General features: G+C 32.6%; 1 protein-coding gene across 1 annotated transcript; it reads right to left on the reverse strand.

Moving 5' to 3' along the window:
- Positions 1-742: 742 nt before the first annotated feature.
- LOC128181160 (uncharacterized) lies at positions 743-3019 on the reverse strand. Its single transcript, XM_052849454.1, has 3 exons — positions 2112-3019; positions 1751-1832; positions 743-1531 (listed from the first exon to the last, which is right to left on the reverse strand). The coding sequence occupies exons 1-3, from the start codon at positions 2568-2570 to the stop codon at positions 1161-1163; spliced, it is 912 nt and encodes a 303-aa protein (XP_052705414.1). The 5' UTR covers positions 2571-3019; the 3' UTR covers positions 743-1160.
- Between the last annotated feature and the right edge of the window lie 9484 nt (positions 3020-12503).

A 12503-nucleotide genomic window follows, 5' to 3' on the forward strand; every position in this document is an offset into this window, starting at 1 on the left:
TCAGATCTGACTTAAAAGTGAAGACGTTTTTGCTTTTATAGTTTAAACATTTTTCTATATCGTTATACTGTAACAGATACATTTTCAACGTTGCCTCAACTTTCATATTATGTTACAGTAACATATATAACAGTTATAACGTTATATCGTTATACCGAACTCTTCTCCTCAAAGAGATAGCTTAAGTCTTCAATGCCTCGACCATCCACTCCTCAGTAGAATATTTTGTGCACAGAACAAAAGATTACGTTCCATGATTTGGTTGTAATGAGATCACATTTAAAATCTTTTAATAATCCATAAATAACTTCAAAGCCTTTCCAGCTTTACAACGAATTTTGTTCATTACTGACATATAAGGAAATCTCTCAATTCTAAATAAATATGAATGTACTACATGTAGATCCATTCATTAGATAACAGTGTGTCTCAGATGTAATAAACTAATCAACAGATCGCTCTAGTGGTGTAATTAAAATATCACACACACAACAAACTCACGCCACAATCAGAATGAATGGTTTTCAGGAAACATCCTCACACTCTGCCCTCTGTCGATGGCAAAGTGTCAGCTTTTTTTTTTCAATTTTTAAGCTATAACAACAGTTGTTATGGCATACATGTATACATTTTATCTGGTATGGTTTTAATATAGAAGTGCACTCCATTGCGCATAGATACTGAACCTTTCCCTGTATTAGCAATAGGGAGGTTGGATGATGCGTCTAAAGTTATAAGAAATTTTGTTCTGATCATTTTGTTTTTTTACATCTTGACAAACGTTTTTGTTGAAACCAAACATTTTTCTCAGTTTTTGTTAAAGAATGCTATTTATCTAACTTTTATATAAACTTTTTTTTAATCATATCAACTAGTTCTTTTAGATTAATGTACGTGCCTGTATACACCACACCAGATCACATATGAGCATGACATTAAAACATTGGTAAAGAACTCTTGTCGACGAAACAAGAATGGACAAAGAGAAGGACAAAGTATTATATAATAATTTATTTTCCAGCTGCTGCTTGCTTCAGAGATATGTACAGACGCACGAGATTCAACACAAACAGAGTCAATAAATAGATAAATATAAACAACCACAGAATGTTTAATGCCCTATATCAAAAATATCACATCCATTTCTCTCACAAAATTGGTCACATTTTCATGTATCCAAATTGATTGCTCGTGCGGAACGCGTAGATTTGGCACCGGTCCTTGACCTGTAGAAACACGTTACTACCCTTCGTCAATTTAAACGTGTCCCCAAGTTCTATGGGCTGTACTCGGTCCTCACCCAGCAGTAAATCCTTGGGACAACCCCATTCTTTCTCCATCAGAATGACAGAGCCTCCATTTGGATGTTCTAAAACCACCCGGATGTAGTTGTCTGTGCTTTGTCTGCACAACGTGTCGTTAACGATGGTTGTTATGGAAACAAATAACTTGTAGGTCCCAGTTTCTTGGACTTCAACTTTTGTTTGATAACCTTGGCTTTGTTTAACCAAGTGCAATCTCCCAGTATCACCTATATTAAAGAAAAAATAATTGTAATGCATAAGTCATAATAGTAATAAATAAGTCCTAATAACTTGGCCTGCATCAACAGACGGTCCAGACTAATTCTAAGGATATTGTAAATTTGTAATTGGGGTGGGGGGTATAATACATGTGATTTATTTACTGGGCCTAAATTGGCATTTTCGTCTAAAAGATTCCGGAATATTTTATAATAAAAATCACTTACAATGGTTTGTTGCATTGATTTCGAAGTAGTCTTGTAGAATACGACCATTAGGACTTCTTTTACGCACAAGGACGTCTCTCATCTACAAAAGAACAAACAGTTATAATATATTAGACAACATGACTTGACTTGTCCACAAACTAATACGAAGCTTTCTATCCAATATTTTTGTATATCAACCCCTATACATGTATAATCACTATATAAATATAGATGCACTCGCATACAATGGTGATGAACTCACTATCAATGAACTTGCAATTTTGACATCAATACACAGACGGTTGTAAATATTTATGGCATGAACCAGGCAGTTATAGTTATATCACTATACAATAAAAGATGTTCAAACCCAACCAACCTCTTTGGACAATGCGATGAGAGATTGGTCAACTTTCCGGCAGCACATCTCTTTGTTTCCGGTTCGGACTTTCACAGCCTTCCCGCTCCAAAGCAGTTCCGAATCCTCTTCCACACACGCCGTACACAAAGCAGACGACAAGGGTACATCACACTGGCGTGACGTCAGTAAACTGACAGCACCTGACGACTTGTCGTCTGTCACCAATATCCGGGTCTTATTATTAAGATAAGAACTGACGGACCATGTGATTGCAGAGGCCATCAGTAGATTAAAAATCATGGAGATAATGGCTACCACGGTCATTCGTTTTGTCCTTGGTCTCTGGACTGCTGTCATGACATTTTGATCTTCAAAACGACGAATATCATTCCCAGATGTTACCATGGCGATGCTCGTTGGTATCGGGGTGTTATAATACACAGACTGGGAGGTATCGAAGTAGCCTGTCGTCATCATCGTGGCTTGTTACACTGTTATGTTGAGAGTTCAACCAGATTCTGTTTAAATGAAGACACTGTGAAAGATCAGGAACTTTATATTCAGCAGTTCTGGATATCCTACGTACGTTTTCCAATCATTTTTCCATCCGCCAAATATAGTGACGAATTTCCTCTTTTTTTCAATCTATAAATAACTTTTAAACATTAGTGCTTAGATAAAATTCATTTTGACCTTGGATGTAGATACTTCCGTTTCACATTTGAGAGCTGAGTGGGAAATAATGGTGTGCGGTTATACAGCACAACCAACGCGGAAAACCCAAGCAGATTTTTAAGATTCGAGATAAATTAACAAAAACTGTATACGTCACTGGTTAGACTTTATATCATTTCATTGTATACGGATTTATTTTAGGAAAACAATTAAAATCATTCAGTTTAATTCAAAAATAGGTTCAACCTGTTTTGTTGATATTCACGATAGTTTAACACTGTTTTTATCGATTGCGGAGCGTGTTTAAGGATTAATTCTTTGAAAATACCACTTCTCAAAATATGTAATATCTGGGCGTGAAACTTTTTTCAGTCTTTTTTCTAAGCAACAGTTTTTCGTTAATTATATTTAATATTTTTCGTGATAGTCACTTAAATCTAAACATGTCTCTCAAACAGATGCATACTTATTGACTGAAAATCCAGTGGGAAATAGCGCTCTTTGATTCTAGCAGTCAAAAACTACCACCAAAAAGAAAGTTCATGTATTGCACAGAATTATATTTTAAAGTCGTTTTCGATCGAAGTTTGGCTTAACTTTTAATAAATGCATAAACATATAAGTAAATCATGAAGTTACATGAATTAACAAATATTTGATATTCTCTCTCTCTCTCTCTCTCTCTCTCTCTCTCTCTCTCTCATTAATTAACATCAGAAACACAAAAAATCATAATTACTAAACATTGATATTTGTACTAATGATGACAAGTAAACTGTTATACTTATTGCATGTAATTCTCATTATCCATTTTTTTCTATTATATGCATGGATTTCCACAGAGTGAAACAGACTGTGTTACCAAATGATAGTATCAAGTTTGATTCAATTTGACCATCTTGTTTTTCCAGCAAGGTCGCATCAATATCATTATATTTTTCCTCAACTTTAAGGATAATAAAATTAGAGGTAGAAACTAACATGGTCCTGACATTATTATGAGATATTAATTTGAGATATTAATTTGAATAATAATTATGAGAAATTAATTTGAAATATTAATTTAAGATATGAATTTGAGATATTAATTATGAGATATTAATTTGAGATAATAATTTGAGATATTAATTTGAGATATAGATTTGAGATATTAATTTGAGATATTAATTTGAGATATTAATTTTCTATTTTACATTGAAATAATGAAACCAAATAATTGACTATAAGTTATATTACTAAATTGATATAATTATTTGAACTAAAATTGATTAGATTTACCCCACATCTTCTCTAATTCCTTAAATTTTAAAGTTATTATTTCCATTATAATTTAATGCCTCCAATAATGAAAAAAATCGGATTTTATGTATACATATAATTGTACGGAAAAACAGATTTATTGATCATTTTGTAAGACAGAAAATACGTACCTTAGTTAACTTTTCAAACAAATCTTTTTAGAGATTTAATATTTTAAAAACTAACACAATTTAAATTTATTTCAAATATCATATTTTATAAATGCATTCTGAAACACGTGACCCTTGTCAATAATACATAATAATTGAAAAAATATTCATGGTTGTAATTATTCAAGAAATGTAAATTGAATTCATACAATAATTTTGAATAGCTAACCTTGTGATTTTTCTTACGCCAATATTTCGCCAAAATATAGTCATTATTAGTCTGTTAACTTTGATAACTATTTTTCTGCCCAGTTGTACTATAGCAGGAAGGAAAGAAAATAATGATCTTTAAATTTCTTTACATCTTAATTTAATAAACATTTTGAATTTTAAGATAAGTCAAAGACAAGACTCCTTCCTTATACATTCAAACTGTGTTTAAGAACAAAGATACTTTCAGATACACATTTGTTCAAAAAGATGGAAAACACTGCTTTTATTTCATCGAGACTTGTGTCCCCAAAGTTCAATGGATTGTGGAACACTAACGTACACGATACGTCAATATTTTGATTTCTTGAGTATGATTGTGGTACTTTGTAATTTTTTTTATCATAAATAAAACCTGAAATTTTTAATATATATTACATTTTTTCACCGTTTTTTCTTCTTAAAGAGACAGTACAGCTGAAAACACATGTGTGAATAACTTCAGATGTACCCATTGTATCGTTAGGAAATAAGAAATAACGGTGATTGTAATAGTTGAAATATATAAAAATCATGAGGTTGACAATGGTTTTAGAGGGGAGTCTATTATAACAGTTACCCTCCCAAACAGGTACTTTTTATTTTATTATACTGAATGTCTTATTTTTAATTTTTTTTTTTTACTGTTTTTATATAGAAATGAAGTGAATTCTACGGCAAACCATACACGCATAATTTACGCGCATGTAATAATTCGTTTTGTTATACTTTCATATTAAATACTAAAATCTGATTGGTTAAGACGCAGTTAATAATATTTACTATTACCCTCAGCGTTAGCAACGCACTTGGCAACGGGTAACATTAAAAAATGTTACATGCGCGAAAATTATGCGCGTACGGTTCGCTGTAGAATTCACGTTATTCCTATATAAAAGCAGTAAAATTTTCTTAAAAATTTTAAAAAAGACATTCAGTATAACAAAATAAATAGTGCCTGTTTGGGAGGATAACAGTTGAAATTGACACCCCTCGAAAACCATTGTCAACCTCCGCTTCGCGTCGGTTGACAATGGTTTTCTCGGGGTGTCAATTTCAACTGTTACCCTCCCAAACAGGCACTATTTATATAGTGTTACCAGTTGCGAAGTGTGTTGCTAACGGCGATGGTAATAGAACGGATTACTTATGCGTCTAAACCAATCAGATTTCAGTATTTAACATGGAAGTATAATAATGTCAAACCAATGAAATCTTTTGTAACAAACTAGAACAAACAATTCCTAAGATATAGAACAAATGAGATATATTACAAAACAATTGGAATAGTTTACGATAAAAATGAATAATAATATTTTTATATTTTTTATTTGTATGGTATGAATTCTAAATTAACAGTGAATTGTAAAATAATTTAAAATTCACTGTTAATTTAAAATTCATACCATACAAATAAAAAATATACAAAGAAAAATGAAAGTTATATACATGTAGTACAAATGAAAATACAAATTGAAAAGTATACAATATTAATACAAATGAAAATTTAAAGGTTAAACATGGAGAAGATTTTGCAACGCTTGACTTGCCATAGTTTATCCTATTTTTATTCCCAGACTACTATTATTACAAAATATCTGGATTTATTTTTCAAAGTTTTCCCTTTTTAGACTGTTATTTCCAGATCGAAGCCCAAATTTTGAATTTCCGTGTGATATATTTATATGAATGATGTTCTATAGCTATCGTGTAATCCCCAACATCGTCTCACTTTACTGTTGGTTATAACGACCTCTAGGTGCTTACTGAACATGAATGGGGGGAAGTTTTCTATCCACTTCCGGTTAACAAGAAAAGAAAAGTAGCGCTACTTCGATGTAGATGTGTTGTCCTTATGAAGCGGAAGCGTCAATTCACAATGGATTGGCAACTTAGTGTGATTACATACAAGTAAAAAAATTCAAACTTTAATCTTTGAAATTAAAAACCCTATTATAAAAGTGGTGCATAATTTACAGAACAGAGTTACTGGTTCCAACCTAGAACGGTTCCAAATTAAAACGCAGACATTCAATTCATGACACATCAAAGAATATTGCAGATTATAATTACATTAATGTATAAATTGATTATCGATCAATTCAAGAGATGTGATAGGCTTGCCATCTTAAAATCTTACTTTGTAGTTTAATTACGAGGGGTGGTGCCAGAGTAAGGCATTTGGAAAAAGTGAGTAATATCATTAGTCAACTAAGTAAAGATTGAGATCAACAACGAATTGCAAACCTCATAACTGTCTACCACCTTACGTGTATCCCCGCTCATGGCCTGATACTTATAACCATTTTAACAAAACCTTGGACTTTCTGTCGGACGTACATAAAACTATCCATTTCCTGCATCAAATCAAGTTAAAAATGACGTTGTTTCGAGTGAAAAATGCATATATTACGTAGTCTTAACTAAAATGCCAGAGAATGATTTCCATTGGCTATGGCCGAGAGGCCAACAATGAAGTAGATATACAGGTCTTCATCACATTGATGTTTGATACAACTACCCAAAATCCAAGCTTTTGATGAAATGGTTGTTCATATGAGAGTTGAGAAAGGCTAAAGTGAAAAGCTATCAATTTTTTTTTAAATTTGATATAAGGGCACAGTGCTGGAGTTAAAATCGGAGAAACTCTAAATCCAATTTTAAGGCTAAAATTGTTCAAAAACTTTTCGAAGAAAATTAATTAAAGTACATGCACTTCTAGAATTATTTCTAACTGATTTGAACGTATGTTATTGATGCAACTTCCGATATGAAGACTTAACTAATATTTGCAAGAAAGACATAAATTTATGTTTAAACACGCCTTTGATAAAGTTATTAGTCCATGGTGAATTATAAAAAAAATTCCTCAAGCTTGAAAAAAATCCCCAAAACTTTAGCTCATCCTTTTAGTTTCCATTTTAATGGTACATGAGGTTTTCGTTTTTTAATTAACACCACTTCGCACCGGCGTGCGGAGAATGTGCGACTGTATTTCAAGTTCTAAGTATTCATTTTGTAACTTGTTTCTAACTCGTTCGGATTCAATAACAATTATGCTGTATTTTAATGTCATGAATATCTTAATCTTTTGCTGCCATTGCGTTGATAATTCGTAGAATAACAACTCGTCACTAATTTGAGTTATGGATTATACAATTAATTATCACAGATATAATGCCTGTGTATAAAGTCTAAAGTTATCTTTTCCTACCCCAACTTGACCTTGTTTGGGGGTATTTGTATTATGAACACCTACTTTGTTCTCAATAAGATAATTTAAAAGAAACTTTAAAAGACATTTACGCATCACAGAATAGGTTGGCGCGTGTCAAGAACGACCACTCTTTAAAAAAAAAAACAAAAAAAAAAAACCCCTTTATAAATATCATATATATAAAAAGATTTTTATCGAGGGTTGGACGGTCCTTGCCATTTTTAGGTTATATTTACTTCCTTTAGACGCATGGCTCTATATTAAGATATAGGAAAATATCAAAGCTAAACTATTTGCCGATGAATTTATTTTCTAATAAAATCAACAATTTATGGTCCAGAATATCAGCTCCATCCAGCCTCCTTAGTTTCCTAATCCTGCAAAAGCCTCGTCCCCGTTAAAAATAATCTTAACATAATATAGGTCATGTATTCAACTTTACTCTCGGTTCATACAGTGTATCAATACTTACATGTATCAATCACATTTGAATTATTGTTTGTGGCTTCATCCTGTGAAATGTACACAACGCACTGAAAATAGAAATACAAGAACATTGAAATGTGCACAACGTGTTAAAAGTTAAAATGTACACAACGCAATGAAAATTAAAATGTACACAACGAAGTGAATATTTGAATTTAAATACGCGGTTAAAACTGAAATGAACGCAACATTATGAATATTGAAATGTATACAACGCACAAAAAAATTAAATGAACATAACGTGGTGAAAATTAAAGTGTACACAACGGATTAAAAATTTAATTGTACGACGGGGTGAAAATTAATGAACACAACGGGATGAAAATCGAAATGTATACAACGAAATTATATTTGAAACGTACACAACGCAGAGAAAATTGAAATGATCACAAAGCGGTAAAATTATAATTTACACGACGAGGTAAAAAAAATTGAAATGTATACAACTCAGGACAAACTGAAATGTACACAGCGAAGTGAAAATTGAAATTTATGCAGCCCTGTTAAACTTGAAAAGTATACACAGTCCTGTTCAAATTGAAATGTAAGCAAAGCGGTGAAAAATTGCATGTGTCCACGAATTTTTTGGACAACACTCGTACATGTATATGTCAAACTTAAGTAAAGCTTAAAATTGGAACCTTTTTCGATATCTGGGCAATATTAAAAATTAGATTTTTTACAGTTTCAATTATCTATCAAGATGGTCATTTACTTGCAAACCGTGCCGATTTTGTTATTTTTATCAAACCACTGGAAAATCATGACGTAAATTCGTATTCTGATTTGTTCAAATCTCCCACTTCGTCAAATTCCCCCTGACCTACATTTTGTTGACCCAATTACGTTCAAGTGCCTCCTCGTCCCCGGCACACTGGAAAGTATTTGTAAACATGTATATCATCTAGCATGCAAATTCCAAAGGCGCCTGACTTCAGAAATAATTTTTTTTTTATAATAGATAAATTCCCTGAACTATAATAATAACAACAATGTAATCATTAAATAGTGCAGGGACTTACCATTAATTACGTACAAAAATATAATAATATTAGGCGCCTTTGGCAATACATGTATGTATAATCCTAAAATGCGAGTGGTTTTCCCTGCAAAATACCTAATGGTGTTGAAATGAAAAAATACACGCTAGATGCATGTACATGTATAGGCAAACGTTAAAATTGGCGCTATAAGTTCACGTAATTAAGAGTGTTAGAAAAATCACCCAATTAAGAAAACCTTGCAGGATTGGTCAAGTATATCTTAGTAAGTCTCCAGTAAGCTTGAAAATGTTTTTAAGTCGAATCAACTTATGCATCTCAAAAGTTTGGAAAAATGTCCTTTATCATATTTTGTTTGCTCTTTTAAGACATTGAAAGCTTGTCAGTGTCGCATTTCACAGGGGACGAACGATAACTCTTTACATAAAACTGGTTTATTTTGTTAAACAGGTCGAGACCACTATAGTTTGTGACGTCGGCATAAATTTGCATACTAAATTAGCCATCTGTTTACTTTTATCGACAAACCAATCAGGTGAATGATCATGAGTTGCAAGGCATTGTGGGCTACTACAAGTTTCAGTGTATACAAAGCGTATTGAAAATATATACCATTTTGAATTGTTCTTTGGAAACTCAATTTGAATGATTTTTCAGAATTTATGAAATAAATATGGACAATTATGTCTGAACCTCAATTTCTATGCTCACATTTAAAAAATATTGCATATGAGGACTTATATCAACCCGCTATTTAAATACCCCATTGTCAATGTTCAAAAGAGAGGTACGTCCTATAGAATTAGAAGCAGCGAGTACCATTTTTTCACGTGATATCCCATATCGAAGATAACATTATTAGAATGCGCGTTGATATTTTCTTCAGGGACATTCATCAGAATGCTTAACGGAAAAAATACTATATATGCTGCACAGCTTGCGCTTCTGCGTTTGTATATATGTGAGCATGGAACAAAGTTAATGGTACGTAATCTTTCCTTTTTTACCTTCTAAAGTAAAAATGAAGATGTACAAACATTCCGGCAAGCAATTAAATATTGTGAATAAAACAGACAAAAACCACGTGTGTTTGTTGAATCGTAAACACGTTGTAGACCGCCATGCATTGCAACTCATTCACTGGATTGGAGAATCTGTTTGACGTAAATACTGTCACGTGTTAAGTAATGCTATCCATATAAGGTAGTGTACCCGACCTGTTAAACAGGTCGAGACCACTATATTTTGTGACGTCGGCATAAATTTGCATACTAAATTAGCCATCTGTTTACTTTTATCGACAAACCAATCAGGTGAATGAGTTGCAAGGCATTGTGGGCTACTACAAGTCTCAGAGTATACAAAGCGTATTGAAAATATATACCAATTTGAATTGTCCTTTGGAAACTCATTTTGAATGATTTTTCAGAATTTATGAAATTAATATGGACAATTATGTCTGAACTTCAATTTCTATGCTCACATTAAAAAAATATTGCATATGAGGACTCATATTAACCTATTATAAATACCCCATTGCCAATGTTCAAAAGAGAGGTAGATCCTATTGAATTAGAAGCAGTAAGTATATATCGTTTTTTCACGTGATACCCCATATTTGGGACAGCATTAGTAGAATGCGCGTTGATATTTTCTTCAGGGACATTCATCAGAATGCTTATCGTACAAAATACTATATATGCTGCATAGCTTGCGCTTCTGCGTTTGTATATTTGTGCAGTTCTACTACCGTGGCTATTCACGTATGTTAAAAATGTACATTTACCTGTATTTATTTCTAGTGCACAATAATAAAGTCACCAAAACACAATGGGCGGTTTGACTTATCAAAATCTGTTTGTACTTGTATGCGTATGTTTGTCAGTCGTTTGATATTGATCATTTTTTGAAGCAACAATTGATCAACTAAAACAACGCTATTTTTCAATGTGAGCATGGAACAAAGTTAATGGTACGTAATCTTTCGTTTTTTACCTTCTAAAGTAAAAATGAAGATGTACAAACATTCCGGCAAGCAATTAAATATTGTGAATAAAACAGACAAAAACCACGTGTGTTTGTTGAATCGTAAACACGTTGTAGACCGCCATGCATTGCAACTCATTCACTGGATTGGAGAATCTGTTTGACGTAAATACTGTCACGTGTTAAGTAATGCTATCCATATAAGGTAGTGTACCCGACCTGTTAAAGGGACTTGGACACGATTTTCAAATTTTAGTTTTCCATTTTCAATGTTTATACTGTATGTCGCATGTAACTTGGCTTTAACATTCAGTATTTTGGTCAATAACTTAAAATGCACCAGTAAACCATTTTATACATGAAAAATAGTAATACAATTTTTGATCTCAAATCGTGTCCAAGTCCCTTTAATACGTACGAATTATTACATGCATGTAGACTTTACTTGTCTGGTATTTCGCGATAAAACATTTGTTTTGTTTTTTTAAGAGAGACAATTGTCAGTGTTATTTACATACACAAAAAAAAATTAACGCAAAGTATCTGCCTTCCCCCTTTCCTACATTATTTATAAGCGCAAGCCTTATTTTTCTTTGTAGTAGGGGCATGTGAGAAATCAAGCTTCACACAATTATAGATGTATTAATCTTTTGTGACGTATCTACAATACTTTAAACATATCAATTTAACAGGTTGAATCTTTAAAAACGTGATGGAAAGATAAACGATCCAATATCTCTATCCAAGGGTTTTCTCGTTATGATTAGCTAGGATCGGGTTTCGTCTGTACGAGAGTTGTTTAGCATGTTTTCTCCATTACAACTTCCGCGTCTGAAAGATTTAAAGTGCTAACAATTGTACATAAGTACAATGGGCTATACTTAAACATTTTCTACAACCGCAGAAGAGAGCCTTTAAAAAGTTCAAATTCCTTACTTCAGCGCGCGCATTGATTACAAGACATTCTCTATGTTTGTTTACATTCGCTACGATCCGCCGATCTACTGTTAAATAATGTTGTTATACTTTCATGTTAAATACTGAAATCTGATTGGTTAACACGCAGTTAATAATATTTACTATTACCCTCAGCGTTAGCAACGCACTTGGCAACGGGTAACATTAAAAAATGTTACATGCGCGAAAAGTATGCGCGTACGGTTCGCTGTAGAATTCACGTTATTCCTATATAAAAGCAGTAAAATTTTCTAAAAAATTTAAAAAAAGACATTCAGTATAACAAAATAAATAGTGCCTGTTTGGGAGGATAACAGTTGAAATTGACACCCCTCGAAAACCATTGTCAACCTCCGCTTCGCGTCGGTTGACAATGGTTTTCTCGGGGTGTCAATTTCAACTGTTACCCTCCCAAACAGGCACTATTTAT

The sequence above is a fragment of the Crassostrea angulata genome, chromosome 4 (assembly GCF_025612915.1).
Source record: "Crassostrea angulata isolate pt1a10 chromosome 4, ASM2561291v2, whole genome shotgun sequence".
In the NCBI taxonomy this organism is placed as follows: domain Eukaryota; kingdom Metazoa; phylum Mollusca; class Bivalvia; order Ostreida; family Ostreidae; genus Magallana; species Magallana angulata.